A 27228-nucleotide genomic window follows, 5' to 3' on the forward strand; every position below is an offset into this window, starting at 1 on the left:
ATTCACAGTGGCCAGAACTGAAAAGGGGACTTCAGTGTTTTGCATACCTCCTAGCGCCCTACCCCCACACAACTAGTAAAGCCCCAGCATACATTTTGCAAAACAGTGAAAGCGGGTGGCCAAAAGGGTCAGGGCCTTCTCTATAGTGGCACTTCCTTTGTTTAACTGCCACGAGCTTGGAGCCTTCTTTGTTCAGTTTTAGGTGCCAGAGTGAAAATACCGTTTTTGTCCTGATTGTTCATTAAGTAATTGACATTTTCAATTAATTGTCAAAGACCACTAGCCCGCTGTACTTTCTTATAATGGTTTGAGTTTCTATCCAATCCCTATCTTATTATATGCCGATGATACTGCCATTTTATCCTATACCAAAATTGGACTCAAACACTATTTAGTGGCTTTTGAGAAATATTGCCAGCTAAATTTCCTCAAAATAAATTATTCTAAGTGCAATGTTTTAGTCTTTTCTAAGAAGTGGTCGTCCTCCAGCTGGCGCATTGGGAAGGCCAAAATCCAACAGGTTAAGAGTTTCAAATATCTGGGCATTTCTTTTAATTATAACTGTAAATGGGTAGTACACAGAAGTAGAATCACTAAATTAGGGAAAATATCTGCGAGTCAATTGAAGTCCTTTTTCTTTTAAAAGGGCAACCAATACGTCCCTGCCACAATTAAGGTGTTTAACTCTAAAATTTTACCCCAGGTTTTGTATGGTATCCCTATCTGGGTAAATGCTTTTAATCGCGATTTAGAATCTCTTCAAGCCAATTTTTTTAGACAGATTCTGGGTTTCCCTCGTTGTGTGTCCTATTACGCAATCATCTCTGAACTAGGCCAAAACTTGTGCGAAACCAAGGCCTGGTTATTAACTGTTCGTTACTGGCTTAAATTATATTTTAGAGCGGAGCACGGTTCTCTTTTATCTCTATTATTAAAAGAACTTCATAATACATCCTGGGACAACTTGATATTGACTAAAATAAGATCAATCGGAGTCTCTCTTGACAACTTGGTTCCATTTACAGAGGCGCACATTTTTAAAATAATCAAACATCGTCTTTTAGATATAGAGTTTCAATGGTTGCATCCTACTCAACCTTTTGTCTGCTCCTCAGCAATGTTGTGCCTTTTGAATAAAACAGACAGTATTCCCCATTATTTTTATAATTTGGATATACCTACTCTCCGTAGAGCTTTCTCTCTTGCCAGGGTCAATGCCTTCCCATCTAGGATACTGTATGGAAGGTTCCATCAAATCCCAATCCAAGAACGTACTTGCCCCTGTAATTCAAATTCCTTGGATACAATCGAACATATTCTATGTGATTGCCCTCTATACGAAACACCTCGTAGAAAATGGTTAAAAAACTGGTTACACCCCAAGTTTTACCTGTCTAATAAAGTTAAATGTCAATTTCTAATGAATGATTCAGCTCCAGAGGTTACTGTGGATGTCGCCAATTTTTTAGTAGAAGTGTTAAATGTCCAAAAACTTACAACCTCTGATATCTGATGTTACTGGCTATGATTTTATCTTATCGGTTTTAAGATTTATGACCATTGTTCGTATCAATTGTAACAATTTATATGCCATTAAAGGTTTATGAATGAATGAGTTTCTATAAGCTGCAAAATTTCCTGTTTTATGTTTCAATATCTTGCCTGCTGCTAAATTGAAGCTGTTTCTGAAGGTATGCCACTGCTATTTTTATTATCTGAATGTTACTGCTCCAGGGTTTGTTTTTAAATGATTTTGACAGTTTAATGGTTTTATTTTAATCCCTGTTCGATGCATTGACAGCCTTATGGTTATGAGTCAGTAGACCAAAAAACAAATGAACGAACAAAACACTGCAGGTTAAATTATGCAAAACAGAAGGCATTATGCAAATATGCTCAATTTGCATACTGGCTGGAGAGTTCATCTTGGCTTGGTACAGCATTTTAATGTCTTTGTTAGCATGGAAAGCAACCAGAAAGCACACTGGAAGCAAAGCCAGAGATAATTTGGACCCTTACCTGAACATGGTCAGTCCAGTTTTCCTGAGTCATGGTTTTCTGGAAGAGAAATCACAAACAACACTAATGTCTTCTCAACATCAAAACCACAACAGCCTTTGTATAACCCACATGCCCCCCACATACCTCAACAAACCTTTTGTAGAGCAGGTATTTCAGAGTTCCCAGGTGACGCTGGTTGATGGTGTTGGGGCAAAGGGCTGGGATGTGCAGGGAGAAGGGATAAAAAAATATGGATCAGGAGGAGACAAGGCAGGCAGGCATGTAGGGAAGGAGGTGAGCAGGGATTTTAATTCTCATTGTTCATTACATTTTATTATCTCCCATTGGTATTCCAACCTGCCCTTCCTTCAAGGGGTGCTAACAAAGTTTGTCCTCACAATAATCCTGTGAGGTAGGCCAGGCTGAGAAGGAGTGAACTTATGAAGCTGCCTTACAACTGACCATTAATTTAGCTCTACATTGGTTTGACTGGCAGCATCCCAAGCAGAGGGTATTTCCCAACACCAGCTATTACCCCTCCCTATAAATTGCTGCCCTGACCTGGATGGCCCAGGCTACACAGATCTTGTCAGATCTCAGAAGCTAAGTAGGGTCAGCCTAGGCTAGTATTTGGATGGGAGACCAGCAAGGAAGTCCAGGGTTGCTGTGCAAAGGCAGGGGATGGCAAACCACCTCTGAACGTTTCTTGCCTTGAAAACCTACAGGGTCGCCATCAATCGGCTGCAACTTGACACTACTTTCCACCACCACCACCAAGAACTGCTGCTTTGGCCCCTCCCACTCACTGTTGTTTACTTTGAATGGGTGTCAATTCTCCAAGGCCCACTTTTCACGGACAATTTTGATGCTCTCTTGCCGCGGAGCAAAAAAAAAAAAGCGATTTAAATTTATTTTTCATGGGCACGATTTAAATTTATTTTTTCATATCCCCGTCAATCCAGAAGTAGTTTTGGTTTTTCATGGGAACAAAGCACGCAGTATTCTACAACGGTTTGATCTGTCCCCTTCTGAAAAGCTCATGGTTTATGCCCGCCCCCAACTCCGCCCCAGCGCAAAAAAAGGCACAAGTCCCTCTGGTTTCCTTATATAACTTTTCTATTTACCATGCTCCCCATCCCCCACCATACTTGGCCACGCCCCCTTTCCCAGACTTTGACAGACAGTCATCACTGTGCCCCCCCACCCCCCGTAGAGCTCCGGCCATCCATTGCCAGGAACTTCCATCCAGATAGAGGAGGGAGACCCAGAGCAGACTGGCTGCCCCTCTTCAGAAGGGTGACGGGAGTTGGATTTGCCGCTCTCAGGATGCCCCCCCCAACACACACACACAGGATTGCATCGGCAGGGAAAGCATGCGTAGGTTGGAAAACAATGGAGGGGGTGCCACAAACAGGGAGGGGAAGCCGGGCATTCCCTGCCCCAACCTTGGCGCCGGGCAGCAGGACCTCCTGGCAGCTGGGCAGTGGCTGTTTCGCCCCGGCAGACCCAAAGCAGACCGGCCGCCCCTCTTCACAAGGGTGATGGGAGGGAGCTTTGCTTTGGATTTTCCACTCTCAGGATGCACATTTTCCCCATCCGAATTTTCAAAACTCAACAATAAGCCCCCAAAGCAGAGTTTTGAGAATTTGGATGAGGAAATGTGCATCTATAGAGTGGCAAACCCAAGGCAAAACCTTCCATGCATAAATGGCCAAACACTCTCCCTTCCCTTCACAGCATGCCGATCTGTCCTGCCTTGGAGGGAGGCTGTCCCCCGGGTTTGAAACTCTCCCAGCCAATTGCAGTTCACAGGGGAGGAGAAATTAGCCAACATGGGCGGGGACAGTTGGTCCGAACCCAGGAACTTTTTTCATGGAGCCAAAAACTGTGTAGCAACTACAAAGAACGGACCAACACAGGTTTGAGAAGATGCGGGGTTGATGCGATTTTTCTGCTAAAATTCGAAGCGTTCATGAAAAATGAAAAATTAGCAGTGGAGCAAAACAAAAGTGAAACTGCACCAAACCTCTGTGAAAAAATGACCCAAGACTTGGGGATTTTCCAAGCTCTGCTTCCTCAGATCTTTCAACTGTGCTAGAGATTTGAACCTGGTTCTTTCTGCATACAAAACGTAAGTTCTGCCTGCCGCCCCTCCCCATTGGACCCCATGTCTATCCAGTCCCAGTCCAAACACATTGCCCACTGTACCACAAGACATATTTACAAGGTTTCAAAAAAAAAAACCCGACACCTTTGATTTTTAATCATTAAAAAACACACACAATATGCCAGACATTCAGAAAGTCAAACCATTCGAACATTTTTAAAGACACATGACTGTTACATGGTTGATAATTATCAGTGAGATCATTAACAAGAAAGGATCAAAGCCAAGGGGTACAGCTCGTCCTGAATTCTACCACTTCAGGCTGCAGGTGAGGGAGGGGTTGCAAATTTCAGTGCTTTGCCATGGGGGTAATCTTTATGTACGCAGAAACATAAATCAGGGAGAAGAGGATTCCTCACCTTTCTCCATAGCCTGCTAATTTTAAACATGCTGAGGTAGGGGGGTTTTTTTTGGTTGTTTGTTTGATTTTTTTAATGGGAGACCATTCGAGCTGGTAGCCTCTCCTCTCACTGCCACCTGAAGTGGTAAAATCCAAGAAAAGCTTACCATGAGGTTCTACTGAAGGTATAATGGCCTTGACAAATTACTTGGGAAGAAGTATACACAAAATTAATCTAATTCTTTAGCTCTAGAAAAGGGGTGTTGAACTCATTTGTTTTTAGGGCCGGATATGACATGTCACTTGGTTGGGTCGGGCCATGCTTTGCCAGATTGGGACTGGGCAAGGGTGTGTGTGGCTGCCTCGGCTGCCTCGCAAGCTGGATAAGAGCTCTCAAGGGGCTGGATCCGGACCACGGGCCTTATGTTTGACATCCCTGCTCTAGAAGCTTTCAATGGCTTGATTAATACCTATTTCCAAAGCTCTCATAATTTCCAAAGGAAATAACCAGCTTGAATGAAAACCCAGAGCCCTCTGAAATCAATTCCTATAGGTCTTAATCGTCCACGTTTATTCGATATTCAATAATGATAAAAAAAAACTGTCAGATATCCTACCCTTCCCCCAAACAGCTCATGGTTCCCCCCGCTCTAAATTTTATCCTCATGACAATCCTGTTAAGTAGGGTCACTCCAGTGGGCTTCATGGCTGAGTGGGGATTACATTCTGGTCTAACCACTACAATTTACTGTGCCCCAATCAGGCAACCTCTTGTAGCCATGATGACCAAGTGCGCTCAAGGAGGCAGCAGCAGTTGAGACAGAATCTGCGGATGCATCAAGGGGAGCTGGTCCTGGATGTGTGGAGATCCCCGCTGTTTCCACAGAAGTAGAAAAAAGATGCCACATGCACAAGAGAACCATGCACATTCTCTGGTGCATGAATCTGACTACCAAAAGTGTGCAAAGTGACAATAGTAAAAGAGTCTCTTCTCCACAAAAGTGAATATGAATTCCTAAGAGTGATTCACTGAGATGTTCTCTCAGGCCAGCCTCGCTGAAATGATCAGAGGCTGCCAGGTGGCTCAGTCCCTAACCATCTCACTGGGGCTGGCACAGGGAACATTCTGATGGATCATAAACCTAATCCCTTAAAGATCCCTCAAGGGCATTTTATGTCAAATAACCTTGAGAAACTTTAAAAGAAATATCTCATGGGGGAACGATTCCGTCAATCTCGTGGCATGTTCGCCATGTCAGACATCATTCTAAACGACAAACAATAGGTGAAAACCCAGCTTCCCACACCAACCTACAAGACAAAATGCTCAGACTGCAGAAGTTCCAGGGCAGCTCACTCCTACCCTCTAGTGTTGACATGACTGAGCAGAGCCAATTAGCACAAATGATTTAATATCCTACAGGTTCTGATGGATTCAGTTAGCTGTTTTAGCTATGTTTGTTATCTACCCTGGGTTTTTGGAATTAAGCAAACTGAAAATCCAGCCACTTCAGTTTAGGGCAACAGTTAGTTAGGGCTGAGTGTAAGACATGATTTCACAGACCACAATGCAAAAATGTGATACTGGATGCAAAATTCTGAACTCTTAAGAATTTCAGTGCTTTAATACCAAAAATATATAACAAAAAGGGCTGCCAGTTAAAAAGAAGGTAGGGTGGAGGAATACATGATTCAATGCTCCAGTCCGCACATACATACATACACAATCCCTGAACGTAAAATTAGCATGCCAGGGAGACATCTCAACTACAAGCCTTATTCCTGGCAAGCTAACTTTCCATAAGCAGGGAAACGTTTATACTGGGAAACATTCAAATCATACAATTCCCCACAAGAACATGATCTGGAGGAACATAACGCTACAACCTTGAAAAGCTAATCAGGCTGGGCCTGGTCAGTGTCTGGATGGGAGACTTCCTGAGAACCTCAGGTACACCATGTTTAACTCCCTGAGGAAATGCAGAATATATGTCTTATAAATAAAAAGCTCAAAGTGCAGAAACAGTTTTAACTGCATAGTCTACTGGTTAGATTAGGATGTGGAGAACCAGGTTTGAATCCCCACTCCGCCATGAAAGCTTGCTAGTGACCTTGGGCCAGTCATACACACTCAGACTAACCTACCTCCCAGAGTTGTTGAGAGAATAAAATGGAGGAGAGAAGAACAATGTAAGCTCCCTTGGATTCCCATTGAGGAGAAAAGTGGGATATTTTATTTATTTGCACCCTGCCTTTCTCCTCAGTAGAGAACCCAAAACAGCTTACATCATTCTCCTCTTCTCCATTTTATCCTCACAACAATCTTATGGGGTAGGTTAGGCACAGGTCACCCAGAGAGCTTCCGTGGTAGAGCTGGGATTTGAACCTGGTTGTCCCAGATCCCAGTTCAACAGTCTAACCCAGGGGTCCCCAACTTTTTTGAGCTGTGGGCACCTTTAGAATTCTGACATACGGTGGTGGCTGCAACCACAACATGGCTGCCACAGGAGGCGGAGCCAACCACAAAAAGTCAGGTAGTGAGGTTATACATAACTTTAATAGTAACTCTCTAACACTTAAGGCAGAAGCTCTGCTTGACAGGATACTTTTTAAAATGAACATATTGTTTAAAAATATTCTCTTGTTTACAAACAGCTTACTCAGTTGTGCTGTGGTGGCAGCTGTTGCCAAAGCAATGTTTCAAAAATCTGCACAACCAATCAGATAGATCTTCAACGGCAAATCAGAAGACCTGCTGGAGAAAAGCCCCACCCGGCCCTACCCACTTTCTAAAAACACTTGGAGGCTGCCAGGAAAACTGTTGGCAGGCTCCATGGCACCTGTGGGCACAATACTGGAGACCCTTCTCTAACTATTACATGAAGTAAATTAAATAATCAAACAAAAGATTAGCTAAATTGTGGAACTCCCTGCCCCAGGATGTGGTGATGGCTGCCAACTTGGAAGGCTTTAAGAGGGGAGTAGACAGGTTCATGGGGGATAGGGCTATTCATGGCTACTAGTAAAAATGGATACTAGTCATGATGCATACCTATTCTCTACAGTATCCAAGTAGCATGCCCATTATATGAGGTGCTGTGGAACACAGGCAGGATGGTGCTGCTGCAGTTGTCTTGTTTGGGGGCTTCCTAGAGGCACCTGGTTGGCCACTGTGTGAACAGACTGCTGGACTTGATGGGCCTTGGCCTGATCCAGCATGGCCTTTCTTATGTTCTTATGAAGGATTAGGAAGGCAGTACAACTGTAAAGTGAAATTCTGCACAGTATCCCTTAATATCCCCCCGCTTTTCACTCCATGGGGATGTCTTTCTTTCCTTACAAAGTAGAGACAGGGATTCCAATCAATAACACACTCTCAGAGTATGCTGTAACAGTTAGAATGTCGAAGCAGGATCCGGGAGACCCTGTTTTAGACCCCCACTCTGCTGAGGAAGCTTTCTGGATGACCTTGGGCTAGTCCCTTGCTCTCAGCCTAACCTACCTCCTAGGGTCACTGTGTCAATAAAATAGAGGTCAGAAGGAGAATGTTGTAAGCCACTTTGGTTCCCCAATGGGGAGAAATGCAGGGTATAAATAGCTAAACAAATAGTGCATACGTGTTCTGATGTGTAATCATATTGGCTTACCTGGATCGAGGCTATACTTGTCCAAAAACCTGAAGATCAATTTGCTCAACAGCTTACGATTTACTTTCTCTGGCCTTATATTGGGCACGCCTTGATACTGCCTGAGAAATAACTCACAAAGACACATTTTGACAATTTCTTTTCTTTTTAGGTCTTTATCAGCGTGTTTTTTTAAAAAATTGGCTGCATTCAATGGTTTCAGGAATTTAGACTAGATATGAATGGGCCATTGGGATGGAGATTAATGAATGCTGTTTACTTTGTTATATTCATTTTATTGTTTTATTTTTTTACCTTTAATTTGGTGTTTTTTCTTTTGTAAGCTGCCCTGAGAGTTTTTATAAAATAGAAAAGGGATATACATCTCATAAATAAATAAATAAAATAATAAAAATGTCCCTTCGAGTTGCCTAAGGTTGCAGCCTATGTTGAGCCTCAGCAGGGCTCCAACAACCTCTGCATTCTATCTGTTGAAAGTGGCCAGCTAGATGCTTCAAGGGGGTCCCCCACAAGGAAGACAGGATGGGAATAACCATCCTTTCTGTCAGTATCTGACATTTGGTAGCCAAGAGACACAATTCCTCTGAATAGATTAGCTGCTTTTATATGCAAGGCTGGGCAGACGATGGGTGGGCACACATGCCAAATAATGCACTTTCAACCCACTTTCAATGCACTTTGCAGCTGGATTTTACTGTGCAAAATGCAAAATCCACTTGCAAATGATCGTTAAAGTGAACTGAAAGCACATTATTCAGTATGTGTGAAAGTGCCCGATGCAATCCCATAGAAAAGGCAGAAGTTTGAAGTTGGCCCAAGATGCGGAACACAACTTCCTAGGAATCTCAGCTTTAATCACACAAAAACTGAAATATGTGGGCAATGCTGGCTAAAATCTCACAAGCCAGAGGGCTAGCTAAATAAAATTGCCAGTGGGTGGGAATAATTTATGCAAAATAGCAACAACAAAAAAGCAAAGTAAGAGACATTATGGAAATTTTCTTAATACACAAGCAAAATTTGGAATGCCTTGGTGGAGCATTTTGTGGCCCTCAAATGTGCGGAAGATTGAACACTTAGCCACTAAAGTAAACAAACAACAGATTGGGGAAAGAGACAGCCGCCTACTTGGTGATAGTTTCAGTCCTGAAGCCCGGTTCACACCATGAGTCCAACAAGCGCAGGAGCTGCTGCTGCAGATCAGGGTATTCTTCCACATATGATTCAACGAGGTTCATTTTATCTTGAAGCAGCAATGGAACACACATCTAAGATGAGGACAAGAGATTGAGCAGTTTGCATTGTTACTGCAGAAATAGTTTTGTTGCACGCTGGCATGTCTGGCTATGGTGGCAGCAACAGGAGGGGATGTTGCATGCTTCAAGGGGGAAATGTCACTGTATGCAGAGAACTAGCTTGTTAGGGAGAAGGCCAAGAAGACAGAAGGCCAAAAAGCCTAGTTTCAATCTCATTTTTGTACTTATTAAGGTTTTTGTATGGACAATAAAGTTTACCTTCTCAACATCCAGGTCTGGCTGCAGTTTCAATTTTATGCTTAAAACGACAGCCTAGAAAACACAAATGGACAGGAAAGGATTATGGATGCATAGGGGAGGACAGCAGCAAAGATTCTCACACACACACACAATTTGCACCCTGCAGGCATCTTGGCATATTCCTGGCTGTCATGGGAATCTCCCCTCACACCCAAAGCTGATTCCAGTGGGTGAGGGGCAACAGAAGTCTCCAACCTGGTGCTGCATTCCACAGGTGACTTTCCTAGGTCTGTAACACAATGCTGTGTGTTGTGTGTGTTAAGTGCCGACAAGTCGCTTCCGACTCATGGCGACCCTATGAATGAAAGTCCTCCAAAATGTTTTCATTTTGGATTGTCTCATCATAGGGTTTTCAAGGTAAAGGTTGGTCAGAAGTGGTTTACCAGTGCCTTCTTCTGAGCAGTACTAACCAGGGTTAGCCGTAGTGGCACTGCTGTTGTCTATGAAAGATCCTCCGCCAGTGTCACTTTCCACTACTGCTGCTGCCCAATAGATAACCTTCAGGGATTCCTCTGCCCCCATCCCCATTGGAACTGCCTGTTCTCTTTTGCGGACGTGGCCATTGATCCCGTAAGGGGGTGGATGCATTTTCATCTGGTGTCTCAGCTGTGACCATTCCGTCTTGAGTGACTCTGCTAGGAGTTTAGTCTCTAGATAGAGTCTAGACCCCCTACGGTATTGCTCTCAGCTTCCCTGACACCCAAACCCCCTCACCACGTTAAGGTGTGCATCCAGAAGGGGAACACAATGCTACCTCCACATTATGCGTGCTTCAGGGGATGCATTGGAGTTTCAAGATGTCGCCACCTCAGGAACGCTCAGTTGTAAAAAAAAAAAAAAAAACCAAAAAACGGTCTGATGTCATCGATTGCCTTGGTGATTCCTCACACATTACCCCCCACAAACTTCACTGCCTGCTGCAGTAACATTAAATCACAAAGCTCTTTAGCTGCCCATTACCAGGGAGAGGTAAATCACCATCATTCATGCACCACCTTATAATATATTGTAATAAGAGACATCCAGAGCAGGGTAATGGTTAGAGAGATGGAGTGGGATCTGTGAGATCCAAGTTCAAGTCTACTCTAACTTACCTCCCCGGGTTGTTGTGAGGATAACATGGAGGAGAGGAGAATTATGTAAGTTGTGAGGGGCTGTGGCTCAGTGGTAAAGCATCTGCTTGGCATGCAGAAGGTCCCAGGTTCAATCCCCAGCATCTCCAGTTAAAGGGACTAGGCAGGTAGGTGATGTGAAAGACCCCTGCCTGAGACCCCAGAGAGCAGCTGCCAGTCTGAGTAGACAATACTGACTTGGATGGACCAAGGGTCTGATTCAGTATAAGGCAGCTTCATGTGTTCCAGCTGCTTTGGGTCCCCATTATGGAGAAAGGCAGGGTATAAATGAAGCAAATAATAAATACAGTTGAAAATGCAGGGGCAGATGAAAGGCTGGTTGGTGCGTGGGTGGGAAGAAGAGGAAGTAAGGAAAAGTGAGGATATGAAGGCGGTCAGGAGAAGGAAAATAGGACATAGTACTGGGAGGAGGAGACAAGAGGAAATGAGGTGCCCCTAGAAGACCTTGCGGGTTTCCCACTGCAACTGGGCCTGGCCTGGCAGCCAGCACTGTGAACTGCCAGGAGGTGGGAAGGAAGGAAAACTGAAGATGGGGTGGAGGGGCGGACAAAGGTAGGTGGGAAGGAGACAAGGAAGTAGAAAACGGGAAGAGGCTACAGAGGCTTTCAGGGAAGGGAAAGAGGGAATCGTAGGGGGAGATGCCCCCCTGTGAGACTTTGCAGGTCCCCTGCTTGTTTATACCTGATTTCAATCTCCTGCGTGGTATGGAAGTATACCACTTTTGGATCCCTCACTTTTTCAAGTCCCTCACTTTTGACAAAGAGATGAACAAACACTGTGTACTCAGACCTTTTACAATCATGTATGAGCATAAGACATTGTTCAGCTGAGTCCATCTAGGTCACTTTTGGCTACTCTGACTGGCAGCAGCTCTCCACAGTCTCAGGAAGAGGAAGGCCTTTCCAAGCACCTGACACTCAAGATCCTGTAAGCAGGAATGCCAGGGACTGAACCAGGGACTTTCTGTCTACAAAGCAGGTGCTCTCTTATACAGCTACAGCCCCATACATAATGTCTGGGAGTGCCTGCTTACCAAACATTAATTTGGAACCCCCTTAACAATTTTAATAGCCCTGCAAGTCAGTTACTGAAGTGATTGACATCTTTACATAAATTATGCACATGCACAGTTCAGCATCCTGTCTCATACAATGGCCAACCAGTTGCCCTGGAGGGCCAAGGACAGGACATAGAGGCCAAGGCCTCCACCTGAGGTTGCCTCTTAGCACTGATATTCACAGGGTTACTGCCTCTGGATGTGGAGACTCCCATTAGTTGTCATGGTACTAGCTACTGAAAGACCAATCCTCCGTGAAGCCATCTAATCCTGTGCTGTTCACCATATTATTCTTTATACGCCCTTCAGCACTCTGTGTCATTTATTAATGAGCACTCCATATGGCAACAGATTGTTTAAAGATGTGCACATTTCGCTTTTCTGAGATCATACCACACCAAAAATTATATGGAGTATTAGTCGTTGTTCTAGAGAAGATTGTAAAGACAGCCTTGAAAACAAGGGGATTGCAGTCTATGCTTAATTCTTTTTTTTATATAATATTTTTATTATCTTTATTTAACATATCAACAGAAACAATATCCAATACTAAAAATAATAGTAATAATAAAAAGAAAAACAAGTAGTATCACTAATTTAAGAATAAAATGACTTCCCCCTCTCCCTCTTCCATCTAAAAATGAATTGTATAAACTTTTGCTAACGGAGCTAATCCCAATATTATTTTAATTAACCTGTTCTTATCCTATCCAACATTATTAAATCAAAACCTAATATAAAATTAATACAAAGTATAAATAAGGGATTAGATCAAAGTATATCCTTTAAATGGTCCCATTGAAAATTGATTTTTACAGTAGGTTCTCCAAGCCTCCCATTCCCCCCAAAATTGTAGATTATCATTCTGGTTTATCAAAGCTGTAAGCTTCGCCATCTCGGTCAATTCCATCATCTTTTTTATCCAGTCTTTTTGTCTGGCATCTCGACTGTCTTCCATTTAGCTGCATATATCAATCGTGCAGCTGTGGTGGCATAAATCAAAAAGGTTCTGTGAGTAAAAATGGTATCCGGTATCATACTTAATAGCATCATTTCAGGTGTTTTAGGGATATTTTGTTGTAAAATTAGCCTTATTTCATTATATATCTTCTCCCAAAATTTCTTAGCTTTTTCACAAGTCCACCACATATGATGAAAAGATCCTAATTCTTTATTGCATTTCCAACAGTTTGGTGACATTGAAGCATATGATTTTGCTAATTTCTTCGGTGTTAAATACCATTTATACATCATTTTATATACATTTTCTCTTAGTAATTGCGAAGATATAAGTTTCAGATCTCTCGTCCAAAGCCTTTCCCATTTTTGTAACATTATATCATGACCCAACATTTGTGCCCAGCTAATCATGGTAGGTTTTATTTGTTCTTGTTCACAATAAAGTTCTAACAATAGTTTATACATCTTGGAAATAACATGATCATTTGTATCCAGCAAAAGTTTCTGTAAAGTTGATTTAGTTTTTAAAAATCCTGTTTTCACATCCTGTAAAAAGACCGAGTTTATTTGGTGATACTGGAACCAAGATAATAAGTCTTTAACTTCTTCGTATTCTTTTAGTGAACATTTTGTACCTTCCCATTTCAAAAGATCCTCATATGTTACAAATTGAGCTGGTCTTAATGGGCGTAATGTTAACATTTCTTGAGATGAAATCCATAACGGAGTTTTTGTTTCTAATAAATGTTTATATCTAATCCATATCCTATAAAGGGATGATTTAACCATATGTTGTTGAAATGATGCATGAGTTTTAACTTTATTGTACCACAAGTAACCATGCCAACCACTTCTATTGTCAAAACCCTCCAAGTCCAATAAACGTATATTTTTTAAATCCATCCAGTCTTTCAGCCATACTAAAGCAGCCGCCTCAGCATATAGTTTAAAAATAGGAAGTGCAAGACCTCCTCCTCTCTCTTTTGAATCCACCAAATATTTATATGCAATCCTTGGTTTTTTGCCTTGCCAGATGAAGTTCAGTAAATCTTTCTTCCAAGTATTAAAATACTTTACTTGGGATATTATAGGAAGATTCTGAAATAAAAATAGTAGTCTTGGTAATATATTCATTTGCGTTGTTGAAATGCGGCCAAGCAGGGATAGATTCTTATTAGTCCAAATCATCATATCCTTCTTTATTTCTTCCCATAGTCTGAAGTAATTGTTCATAATCAAATCTGCATTTTTTATAGAAATCCAAATTCCCAAGTATTTCACTTTGGTCGCTTTCTGCCATCCTGTCATAGCCATAAAATGTTGTTGTTCCAATCCTGAAACATTCTTAAAAATCGTTTGTGTTTTCTCTTGGTTAATTCTAAATCCTGAAACATTACTATAAGAATCCAATATCTCTTTCAGTTTAAATGCAGATTGATTGGGATAGTCTAAAATCCATAGTAAATCATCAGCAAATGCCCTCATTTTAAATTCCTGTTTATTTTTAGTCCATTTACATCATTTGATTCACGAATTTTACAACACAAAGACTCCAAAACCAAAATAAAAAGTAGAGGAGAGAGTGGACATCCTTGTCTCGTTCCTTTTTGTATATTACATTCTCCAGACATTGATTCATTAACCAATATTTTCGCTTGCTGTTTAGTATATATAGCATCTATACCTCTTCTAAATTTGTCTCCAAAAACCATTACTTCCAAAGTCTTTTTCATGTAGTCCCAAGAGACCATGTCAAAAGCTTTCTCTGCATCTAAAAAAACAAAAGCTGCTTTATGTTGAATATAGTGTTCATAATACTCCAGAGCATCTAAGAGTACCCTAACATTGTCCTTAATTTGTCTTCCCGGTACAAATCCTGCTTGGTCTTCATGAATCAGATCTTTAATTAACTTTTTGATTCTAGATGATAAAACTGAGGCATAAATTTTGTAATCCACATTCAACAATGAAATAGGTCTATAGTTTGTTACTTTTTCAGGATCTCTTCCAGACTTATGAATTAATGAGATAAAAGCATGTGACCATGTTTCAGGTGACATTCCTGTTTCCATTATTGTATTACAAAGCATCAAAAAAGGATTCAGCAGAAACTGTTTAAAGGTACGGTAAAACAAAGCTGTTATTCCATCTGGACCAGGAGTTTTATCTGTTTTTTGCTCATTAAAAGCTTCTTCTAGCTCCTCTAAAGAAATTGGTTCATCTATAAGTTTCTGTTGGGCTAATGATAGTTTTTTTATATTTGTAGAATGTAAATTTTTTTCCATCTTTTTAGTTGATATTTCATCTTTTTGATAGAGTTTAGTATAGAAAGATACAAATTTCTTTTGAATGCCTGTTGTAGTATAAACAGGTACTTTTGCTGTTTGTAATTTGGTTACAATTCGGTTTTGAAAGGAGTCTCTCAGCTTAGTTGCCAAAAACTTGCTAGGTTTATGTGCCTGTTCAAAGTATCTTTGTTTTGCATATTTCAAATTTTTATTCATTTCTTCAGAAACCACCATATTTAACTGATGTTTAAGAGCATTTATCTTCCCTAAAATGATACCTTTTTGATCTTCTTGTGATTCAAAAATCAAATCTTGTTCAAGTTTTTGTAAATCCCAAAGTATAGTGTTAGTCAACTGTAATTGCTGTTTCCTCCATGCCGTATTCTTCTGTATCATAAATCCTCTAATCACTGCTTTGAAAGCATCCCATACCATATTTAAGGTGGTTTCCCCATTCATGTTAATTTCAAAATAGTCTTTAATCAAAGTAGATAGTTCCTCTAACAATTTCTGATCTTTCAAAAGTCTATCATTCATTCTCCATCTAAATGCTTGTCGGTTATTCCACTCAAAAGAAATCAGATTATGATCAGAGAAAGTTCTTGGTACAATGTGTATTTTAAGCAGTTGTGTAAAAATAGATTTACTTGCCCAAATCATGTCTATCCTGGAATGTGAGTCGTGTCTTGCTGAGTAAAAAGTGAATTCTTTAGCTGTCGTATTCATTGTCCTCCAGATGTCCTGTAGCTCCAAGTCAGCCATCATTTGACAGAAGGTCTTTGGAAGAATTCCTTCTTTTTCACTTTTAGCTTGGGTTTTCTTGTCCAAAATAGGGGAAATTATTCCATTGAAATCTCCCATCAATAAAATCTGTTCTTGGGCATGTTGAAGTAGAATCTCATGCAGTTGTTCATAAAATTTAGCTTTCTCCTCATTAGGTGCATCAATTCCAACCACCAATGTTTTTTGACCCATTATTTTTGTTCTAATTATCATTATACGACCTTCTTCATCTTTATATACAAGTTCAGGACTCAAGCTGGCATGAGCATAAATGACTACTCCTTTAGTTTTAGTTTTAGATAACGTAATGAACGCTTGGCCCAGCATTTTCTTGTCCAAATATTTTCTATCTTTTTTTTGAGATGTGAGTTTCTTGTAGACAAATTAAAGTATATTTCTGTTTTTGTAAAAGTTTGAAGATCCTCTCTCTTTTAATCTTCTCATTTAAACCATTAACATTCCATGAAATTACTTTAGCCATAATGATTCTTTATTTTAGTTTGATAGTCTTATAATCTAGTTCTCCAGCTGCTCCCTTCTGTGAGAGATGCTCTTCTTCTTCTTTCTCATCTTCCTGCTCATCCGAAAGGACATCCGCAAATTCTCTTTTGTACTTCCTCAAAAATTTTCCAACATCTTGTAATGAGGTGATAGTAGTTCTGACTTTTTTGTACGTAAAGGTGAACCCTTGTGGTAGTATCCATCATTATTTTATTCAATTTTTCCGTAATGTTGCAGTAAAATCTTTAAAAATGTTTATTTTAGACATTAAATGTCTAGGTATATCTTTAAGTAGTATCAGGGTTGTTTCTCCTACCTTCATTGGCTTATCATAATGAAGTTTCATGATTGCATCTTTCATCCTGATGTCATAGAAGGTAATCATCACATCTCTTGGTTTGGTTTTCTTCAGCCTTGCCGGTAGGGGAATCCTGTAAATTCTGTTTAATGCATGATCCAATTCCTATGCATCTATTTGGGTTAACTCTGCCAGATTCCTTATCATTGCATCTCTAGTATCACCTAAGTCCTCATGGAAGTTGCGTAATCACAGGTTGGATTCTCTAGTTTTCATATCCATCATAGCCAGCTGGTCTTTAACTGTGACTTCCTCAACAAGAATTGCATCAATTTGTCTCTCATGGCTGTCCACCTTCTTCTTGACATCCTTCTGGTCTTCCATCACTTTCTTTAATGATCCATCTAATGTCTTCATATCTGTTTTAATTGTGTTGACCTGGATTTTCACATCTTTAAGATCTTCTGTTACTTCATTCATTTTTTGAGTCATTGTCTGGGTGAAAGTGTTCATCATGGTAGTCATTTGATCCATCTGTTTTGACACCTGCTCCTGTTGTTTTGACAGCTGTTCATGCTGTTTTGCAGTTGTCTCATTTTGTTTGGCAAACATATCTTGAATTTTCTTTTCCATATTTACTTCTTGTGAGGGTTCTTTAAGTTTAGATGTTGCAGGGGATACTGTGTGTATTGATCCAGACCTTTGATGAACTGAAGACATTTGCAGTCGATGCTTTATTTTAAACAATTTTGGCAGGTCTTAAAAAACATGGTTTCCAGGTTGTGGGTAGTTTAGAAGCTTATGGTGAGCATAATCGCTAAGGTATTTAAGCTCAAATCCTCAAAAATAGCTTAGAAATAGATTTATAAAAATTGAAGTACCATCGAGTTTTCTGGACACTCTAGGTCGGCAAGCATACAGGAAGTAGGAAGTCGGCCGGAAACGATGGAGCCGCGGACCTTCTGTCGTCCCCCTTTCTGTAGTTTTTAATGATAAACCTTTTAGTTGCTGCACCAAGGGGATTCACTTCCGGTCCTGCAGTACCTCTGTCCTTCCTGTCTCCCTGTTATCAGCAGCCTTCTTGCAATGCAGTAGTGTTGTTTCCTAGAGGTCTTCCGGCACTTCAAAATAAATCTTGAGAACGTGGCTAGAGGACCTTCTCGGCCCGGAAAAGGTAGCGCGACCAAGGAGCAGGAGGGTTTTATTTCTCCTTTCCCCTCAAACGTCACGGAATCTTATTGGTAGTTACCACGTCTTTCAAAAAGTGCACTTGTTTAGTCTACCCACAGATCAACTTGATAGCGTCCTTGCCGTTTTATCTGGTATCCTATTTTAATAAGAAAGTTTTTATGCAATGGGGGGGGGAATGCGGAGTTCCCAGTTATTTCTGCCAACCAGTTCAAGCTTCTATTCCCGGTAAGATCAAAAGAATTCTTGTTACTCAGATTTCGGAGGGTGAGGTATTTCTTCATTAAACAGTTCATAAGTTGGTTATAGGTAATGGAGGTCCAAGCCTAAAGCCAAAGAGACGCTTGCGGCGATGGCTTCTCCCCTCGATGCCAGCGGGACAAACATCCACATCTCTGGGGGATTAAAAAAGCTCCCTCGGAGAGTATGGGAGTCACACCGCTTTCTTTGGGCTGCAGAGGAATTCCTGCATCCCGGTCCACTATTTAGAACCGGGTTGGTGTGCTAAAAGCACTCCAATTCAAAGCGTTTCTTGGATCCCCTTGGGAGCTCTCCCAAGGGACGTGTGCTGGGACCAGCTCAATTACCGGAAGTCCCCAGTCTATGCTTAATTCTTAAGAGGAGGGCTTGATTGACAGGCTGGTAGTGAGCAATTTCAGCGTTCCTTTAAAAATCTCAAGTTTCTAGTCTTCACAGCAGTGAAGATACACCAGGGACATCTCCAAAGCCAGAGAAGAGTTGCTAAACGATACCTCTAGTGGACAGGGACAAGACTCCAGTATGTTGTGCCCACAGTTAGCAGCAGAACAAATTATGCAAATAGACTTCAATTTAATTTACTTGTTTTATACAGCTTCTCTGAGCAGGGAATTCTGACATGTGGGCATGTGTTTGAAAAAATAAATTTTATACAAAGTAGGAGGGGAAGACAATTTATTTTACAAGGTTGTATTAGCAAATGCGTTCAAGTTTGGGGAAGGTGAACAATTTTAAGCAATAAAATATTTCTATCATGCATCTCACATGTTAATACAATGATATATCATGCCTGGTCTACATGTGTAGTGGAAATGAGGTGATACGGTCCAGAACTGGCAGAGTGAATTGTACCCCTTCAGACTGTGGACATGTGGGGGTGGGGGAGAATACCATTTCTGAATTCTCCCCCAGGTAAAGCAATACTCCCTGCATATGAAAAACAAAATCAAGCATCAGTTCTATTCCTGCTCTCTCCTTGCTGTGGTAGGTTTCTACTTGCAGGGGGCCTTTAATGAGTGGCCAAGTACCAATGGGTGGAGTTATGGATTGCAATAAGTCTGAGGCTCAGTGGGCCCTCGCAAACTAAGTAACTGTCTGAACTTTGCAGACAGTTGACATGGGCCATGATTCCCACCATTAGCTGCATATTGGCATTGATCTAGGGAGAAAAGCTTCTACTGGGAAATGAATACTGAGATGAACAAAATAAATGCCATAGTTCATTTCAGTGTTATCTCTTATCTCAAATTAAGAAAAAGGTAAATCCGTTCTGCATTGAGAAAGCCAATGTGATGAAGTGGTTAGTGTGTGGGACTGTAACTACAGTTTGGGTTCAAATCCTAAAAACCCTATGTTAGCTACACCAAGCTCCTTGGAAGGATATAGACAAGTTATTTAAATGACAGCCTCATAACTAAAAATACAATCAAATGGTTGATGGACCATTTCCCCTGCTTTCATTAAATTAAAGAAAACTGATTAATATAATTTTCCAAGGCTAGAAAGCACAAAACAAAATTCTTTTCTAGACCCAGAATAATTCTAGTCAGGGGGAAAAAGTGACTGATTGTACTTCTTCCTTGGCCTGTCTCCACAACCACCTGTTTAGAATTTAATATACTGCTATTAAACAAAAGAGAGAGAGAGGGAGAAACTCTACTGCTGGCCTTCAAAACAAGTTCTACTGTATGTGACCCGCAAATGCACTCCCTTCCTCCCCAAAAATCCTGAAGCTAAAGGAATGGGGCTTTCTTCTTTCCTTTTAAAAAGCACAGTTATCTTTTTACCTTTATAAGCTGTTTAAAAATGTAAATAAAATAACTCAGTAGACAATAGAGGGCATTCATTTTGCCTGAAGACAGCCGCCACCCCTTCGACATGAAATATCGCGGCACATTAAGTCATGAGACCCCGCTAATCAAAGCTGACAGGGCCTTCAATGTCCTTTGCTGAGGGGGACTTAGCGGTATCATGGGGGCACTGAAGCACGCCAGACTGCTCCTGTTCATATGACAATGGCTTTTCTTCCCTAAAGGGGCTGGCCAGTGACAAGAGTCTCCTTTGTCTGCCCCATCCTCGCACTGGGGAGCGCAAGAGAGGCCCATTCAAGCGGGGCCAGACACCCTTTGAAAGGCTGAAGTGTAACGTAAGATGCAGATGAAACACTAGCCTGCCTTCTGCCTAGCCCCTCATTCTTTCTGAAGCACAGGCCCGGCCTATTCATTGCCGCTATATTAGCCTCAAAGTCTGCTCAATTCCGGCATTGTTTAAAAAAAAAGGGCCTGCCGGCGGCCATCTTGATTCCCTCAGAAACCAATCGTCAACATTTAAAACACAGAGGGAAGGCTAACATTTAGCTTGTACACCTGTGCAAAGGGTGCCTCTCCAATTTCATTGTTGGACAGCACCTAGCAGATTTTAGGGGCTGAGAAATAAGAACAATAATATGCCCTCAGCAACTAACTAGTGGTCTGACACGCCATCCCAACTGAAACGATTTACTAAAGTACAGGATCTCTATAATTGTATCTATGGTGCAATCTGTGGTTAAGGTCTTGTTTTGATAGCAGTTAATTTCTATGGCAGCTAATGATTTTGAGAACCAAGATGTTAGCCCACAGGGATACAATGGTTTCTGGTGTGCACTGACCTGGCATCTAACAGAGGTTGCCATGTGTCCAAGGAAAAAGAATTCTCACATGACATTTGCCCAATTACATAATGGACGGTCCCTGGCATAGTGGTAGAGCACATGGTATGCATGCAAGGACAGTTGCTCAGAGCTAATGAAAAGCTTTATGTGAAAGTGTGGAGAGCCACTGACATTTAGAGTAGATAGCAGAGACAGACGGACCAATCTTCTGACTTACGATTAGGCACTTTGTATTATTATGTGAACTGATACAGTGTGGTATAGTGGTTAGAATGCTGGACTAGGAACCGGGAGACCCAGCTTCAAGTTCCCCCTCAGCCATAAAGCTCACTGGGTTACTTTGCACCAGTGACCATCTCCCGGCTTAACCTACCTCACTGGGCTGGTGTGATGATAAAATGAGTTCCTGGAGGAAATATGAGATTTTAAAAAATCTAATTGTGCATCTGTTCAAAGCTCCTTTCCCTACATAGACTCTGCTGCCCTGCTGAGATTTCAGCAATGGACTTACCAAATGAACATGCTCCAAACCCCTCTTACCCAAAATTATGAGCAGACACGCAGTTACACACTCGTAATCAGATACCCTCCTTTGTTACAAACAACCATTCTTTTTAAGAAGGAAAGAAAGCCCTTCTCCTGCGGCTGGCGAGACAGAGCCGAGGATACAGCTGGATGCGTTTACTGCTGAATGCACAGGCCCCAAGAAATTGGCCCAGAGCCTAGAAAACAGCTCGTCCTTTGAATCTCCCACCTCCGATGTTAAGAGCTACCATTTCTCCAAACTTGAAACCACTACTCTGGAACCTGGGAACAAGCAACACCACCACATAGTGGCTGTAAAAATATATTGCAAGTTTATTTTCCCAAATGTAAGAATGCCAACATGGGGAAGCAGCAGCATGCCAGTTTATCTGAGCTTTATCCACTCAGTTGTTTGTTTGTATACTGCCCTCCCGGGAGGATTGCATAACAAAACATCATAAAAATAGCACCATTAAAAAGGACAGCATTAAAAGCCAACAACAAACCATGATCACAATTAAAAGCAATCATCAATTCACATTAAAAAAACTGGACCTGAACTAATTACTCTTTGGCCAACTGAAAGCAGTGCTCTCTCTTTCAGCGAGGTCTGGCTGCTCCCTCCGCTGAGATATTGTAGGTAAGGGCCAGGAGGATTAGGAACTGGAGAGGAGGGAGAGGCATGGAAGCGGGTATGACTCACCTCTTTGAACTTGTCCTCATGGTAAAGGTGGTTGATGTGGCCCAGAAGGTGGTAGCGATCTGCATCATGCAGGTGATAGATGCTGATAAGCAGGTCCAGCAGGTTGATTTGGCTCTGAGCAAGCACGGGAAACACACGGGACTGGAGCTTCCTTAACCTCAAGCCAGACTGAGAAATCAGACAGAGAAATTCAAGAAGTCTATGCATGGCAATTTTTTCAGCCTCAGAGTGGCGTCGCATCAGCCTTTTGGGACCTGAGCTGAAAACAAACCCCTACATGTTTGCCCCAATGCTACTTATTTTTAAAATTTTATCAGCCAAGGAAAATTCAGATTCTTTATCTCATTCTTGTTTCTACCTATGACTGCTTTCCTCCCTCTTCACCAAGTACATCACCTTAATTTGACACATGATCCAATACAAAATTAATTTATGGAACTCACTGCCACCAGATAGGGAGATGGCCATTTAAAGCTTTGGTAGCATTTTAAAAGAAAATTAATTCATGGATCAGGAGAAGCATACAAATAGTCGGTAGAGAACAATAGGTAAATGAAACCTCCATCTTCCCAGGCAGTATGACTACAATACTGGGGATGGCCAACAGAAAGGAGGACTGTTGCCTTCATGCCCTTCATGTTTGTGGGCTTCCCGGTAGCATTTGGCTGGCCTCTACTGGAAAGAGGATGCTGGGCTAGATGGATAGGTGTCCAAAAACGCAATCGTTGGGTAAGAGTATATTGTTTACCCTGCTAAACCCAAGACAGGCAAGAGCTCTTCTTTGATCCTGGAGTGAGCTTTGAAAGCATTCAGAAGAAAAAAATATCATCTGCTTCCAAGTACAAAGCTCAGTGAAGAGGACCCTCCCCCAGTCCTCCATGCTTTTCAGGGGTCTCAGGAGAGGAGGGCCAGAAGCAACCACAAATAAGGACTGACAACCCAAACCAGCCAAAATCTGTTGACAGACCTTTTAGTCTGATCCTGCAGGGCAGTTAATATATCCTTAACCTGGATTCTCAGCCAGGCTGTCTTCACTTAGGGAGATCCACCCTGTAGCCTGATCATTAGAAGCCCCGAACCGATAGGGAGCCGCTAATAAAGCTCTTGACACCATGTCAGTCCTTGGGCCTCACCTTCCTGCAGGGTGTGACTTAAGCAGTCCTCACTGCACACCTGCTGTTGGCAGTATGCCCTGCATCAGATTTCATAGACTGATGGCTGGCATGTGGACAGTGCTGTCTTACAGCAGGGATGTGTGCGCACAAGCACATTCATAATAGCAAACCCCACGTTTCTTTGGGAAAGAACAAGCTGATGCGATAAAAATGGGGCATGCCTCCAGGGCACAAAAATATATCAGGTTGCACCCAGCCACAGGGCACGCCCACTCACCAACTGGCCATTAGGGTGTTCCTTTATCCAGAACTGTAGTTCATGGGCAATGTTATATGCCAGGGAATGCCCTTTTCCTTTCCAATCACTGCTGGCCTCCAGCACATCCAAAAGCCACTCCAGTGGATTTTCGAAGGCTGCAAAGGCCAACCAGATTTCCTCCCTGAGCTGTGGAAACAAAGAGACACATATGTCAGCCAGACCTTATAACCAGGGCTACAATTCTGTGAGAACACAGGATATGCTACTGAGTGCAGAATCCAGCTTCTCTCTCTCAGCTTTTTTTGTTTTAAAACAGGTGTTTCACCCTTATGGGTATCAGATATATTTTCAAATGGGAAGCAAGACCTATTGAAATCTCAGAAGCCAGAGAAGCTACTGAATAACACTATCAGTGGTGAACAGATATGCCAAAAGGCCAAAAAAAGAAAGAAAGCATGCAACAACACTGTGTGTGCATAATTTATGCAGGTTGCAGAATCCCCTTTCTTCCTGGTGTGGAATGTTAATGCTTTTGGCACAAAGTACACCTATTCCCATTCAGACCTAAGGCTAACAGTGAATCCCTTAGGAGAGCTACTCCAGTCTAAGTCAATTGAAATGAATGGGCTTAGACAGGAGTAACTCTCCTTAGGAATGCACTGTTAGTGTCTGTGCCCATGGTTGCATTTGCCCGAACAAAAAATCTGGTATCTAGCATGAAATTGAGACATGCAGTATCAAGCTATTCATTTTATTTTAAAAGAATCAAGTTCCTTGCCCTAATTATGGCTATAAAAATGGATATAAACAGAGCATCAATGTTCAACATAGCTTCTTTCCCCACTACCACAAGAAACCAAAATTATGCAGCCACAAAAAGCCCCTCCAACAAACGTTCTTAATTTGTATAATTCATTCAGATCTAACACAGTGGAGATTTTTAAAAATATTTGTTTACTGGTCTCACCTTCTCCATTTCTTTCTTGGCCAAGAGAGACTGAAGTTTTTTCAGCAATGACAATGGATCTTGACCTGGAAAGAAGAAAGGGTAGCAATTTTTATCCACAGCTATAGCTACACACACACACAAACTGGTGTTTTCTAGCCTAATGGCACTGACACCACAGGGGGGCCCTCTCTTTCCTCAAAGTGGGATGTCAACCATCAGGGGCCCCACCACAACCCTGATGAATCCTAGCCAGAGTCAGAGGGGCTTGGACCAGGAATGCCTACCCAGCCCATCCCCAAACTTGGTTTCCACTGGGTGAGCCCAATGCCATCCAGCAAGTTATTGTGTGTGTCTGTGTGTAAAGTGCGGTCAAGTTGCAGCCGACTTATGGCGAACCCTTTTGGGGTTTTCATGGCGAGAGACTAACAGAGGTGGCTTGCCAGTGCCTTCCTCTGCACAGCAACCCTTGTATTCCTTGGTGGTCTGGTCTCCCATCCCAATACTAACCAGGGCTGACCCTGCTTAGCTTCTGTGATCTGACAAGATCAGGCTAGCCAGGGCCATCTAGGTCAGGGCAGCAAGTTATTAGCAGAACCAAAACCCCAAGCTCAATTTTCCAAGCCCTGGCTGCTACTCAACATGGTATTGGTGCACACGCCTCCTCTTTTAAGTTGCTTAAGAAGCCCTTGATGAACCAGACCAGTTTTTCCGAAGGGAAAATTACAGGATCTCCAGATACAAGCTTTGAAGCACATGCTTCACTCGCTTGATGATGACGGTGGTTCTTGCAAGAGGCTTGGATAGTTCAACGTGCAGCCCTTCCTTTGTTTCAGCTCTGCTCTGCTGTGGACCACGTGCTTTATGACTACCCAAACTCCTGAATTCCTCTAGAAATGCCCGGGAGCCTGCTTATCTCGCTCCTTGCGATAAACACCTCTCGCATCCTGTTTTTCTCCTGTCAGTCAAGCAGGAAACTGACGATTGTTTGGGGATGTGTGTCAGTCGTCGGGGGTGCTACTGGGGCTGGTCACATGCACTCTGCCCATTTGCCACTGAAAACCTAGGGTCTTTTCCAAGAAAACACTGCAGCTGTGTTGATTCATAAGGTTGCCAACCTCCAGCTGGAGCCTTGAGTTCTCCCAGAATTACAACTGATCTCCAGTCTACACAGAAGGAGATGGCAGTTTCAGAGGGCCAACTTTATGGCATTACATCCCCACTGAGTTGCCTCCATTCCCTAAATTCTTCCCCCATCAAACACCACCTCCAAATCTCTAGGAATTTCCTGAGCTGGAGTTGGCAAAGTACAAAACAAGATGCCTTCCCAATTGCTTAGCAAAATCTCAACCTCCTCATACTTACCTGCATTCTGACCAATAAATTCAAAGGTGTGGGGATGACTAACAAGCACTTGGCTCACTCCTTTCCCCCCATTTTTCCAAAGGCCTATTTATCACTGAGACATTCTATCCAGATGGGGACTCAGATGATAGAATGCTCCTCCACAGAAAATTAAAATTCCCTGCACACAACACCTAGGTTTCACAGATAATGATTATAAGCCTAGCCTTTTGCCTGCATGTGGAAAAGCAGCATGACAGGGAAAGGAATTTTTTTTAATCAATAATGTGAGCCCCCACCATCACCACCAGTCTGAAGTAGTACCGTCCAGTCATAGGTTTACCACCTCTGTAAGAAGCAGGCCAGTTTTCTACCTGCCTTACCATGCACATCATGGCTTGGTCCACCGAAAGCAGAATTCCAGCCCTCCAGACTCTACCCCACCGCTTGACCTCTTTCATATCTCACAAACTGAGGCCAGCTTCATTGAAGCTCTCCATCAGCATGAACACAGAATGCAAGCCAGGGGTCATGTTTCACAGCAGATCAGGCAAGAAATGTGATCTCAGCTACATTTATAGAAATACGTGGCAATTACAGCTGTGCCATTGTATATGGGATTTCATACATATGTTGTACATAATAGACGGCAAAATGGAGTTGTGCAAAGGGACTGGAGCCGAAGTCATAAAATGCCAATCCTGTTGCAGCCTCTGTTAAATCTAAACGGGTTTTTCAAGAAGAAAGCCCAGGCCCATTCCTGCCAACCAAATGGAGAAAAAACATTTCACTCTCCAGCTGGGTGCTTTCTTTTATTTAAATCATTTATCAGCTACTTCACAGAACAGTTTATAAAGGTGCCTTCATAAGGGAGTGGGGAGGGGGTACCACATTGCCTTGTATATTTGTGATCCCACATGCTGCACAGCTTGCACTATACTGGCCTGGGCCATTAGCTGCACATATTGACATTCAATTATGTACTCCTGGTTCTATTTCATTGTTCATTTGATGTCCTGTACGATTATATTTTTTTCTGTACTCTGTAATTCTGTACTCTGTAAATCTCAGTGAGAAAGGTAGGCTATAAATAAGCTACATAAATTATGTTCAAATCAGCAAAAATAAAGAAGCTTTCAAAATTCTTTCCGCTTTTAAAGCTTTAATTCTTTTTTCCTAATTTGCACACATGCTCCTTAACATCATGATGATATATCCGCTGCTTGTTTCTGATTTGTTTGAATTATTTTATTTGTTGTACTGTGCTCTTTTATTCTGTAAACTGCTTTGCAAACCATTGTTAAATTGTTAAATATGAGAGAGAGAGAGAGAGAGAGAGAGAGAGAGAGAGAGAGAGAGAGAGAGAGAGAGAGAGAGAGAGAGATCTAATCCTTTTAAAGGTTCCTTTTAAAAAGTCATTTAAGGTATCAACTGTCAAGTCACCTTTTGGCACAAGACCAAAGCCAGACTGAAGTTTGGTGGATTCTTTCTCAGTTGTCTGATCAC

At 42.0% G+C, this 27228-nt stretch overlaps 1 protein-coding gene across 1 annotated transcript in view; it reads right to left on the minus strand.

Annotated features, from left to right (window-relative positions):
• EXD3 (exonuclease 3'-5' domain containing 3) overlaps nucleotides 1-27228 on the minus strand; it is a 156435-nt gene that overhangs the window by 124110 nt on the left and 5097 nt on the right. Inside the window, exons 2-9 of the mRNA XM_056860123.1 lie at nucleotides 24400-24464; nucleotides 23455-23618; nucleotides 22059-22257; nucleotides 9670-9723; nucleotides 9284-9423; nucleotides 8156-8256; nucleotides 2146-2219; nucleotides 2020-2058 (exon numbers count right to left, since the gene is read on the minus strand). Of these exons, the coding sequence (XP_056716101.1) occupies nucleotides 2020-2058; nucleotides 2146-2219; nucleotides 8156-8256; nucleotides 9284-9423; nucleotides 9670-9723; nucleotides 22059-22257; nucleotides 23455-23618; nucleotides 24400-24464 (836 nt within the window). The remainder of the gene's footprint in view (nucleotides 1-2019; nucleotides 2059-2145; nucleotides 2220-8155; nucleotides 8257-9283; nucleotides 9424-9669; nucleotides 9724-22058; nucleotides 22258-23454; nucleotides 23619-24399; nucleotides 24465-27228) is intronic.

The sequence above is a fragment of the Euleptes europaea genome, chromosome 14 (genome assembly GCF_029931775.1).
Source record: "Euleptes europaea isolate rEulEur1 chromosome 14, rEulEur1.hap1, whole genome shotgun sequence".
NCBI lineage: Eukaryota > Metazoa > Chordata > Lepidosauria > Squamata > Sphaerodactylidae > Euleptes > Euleptes europaea.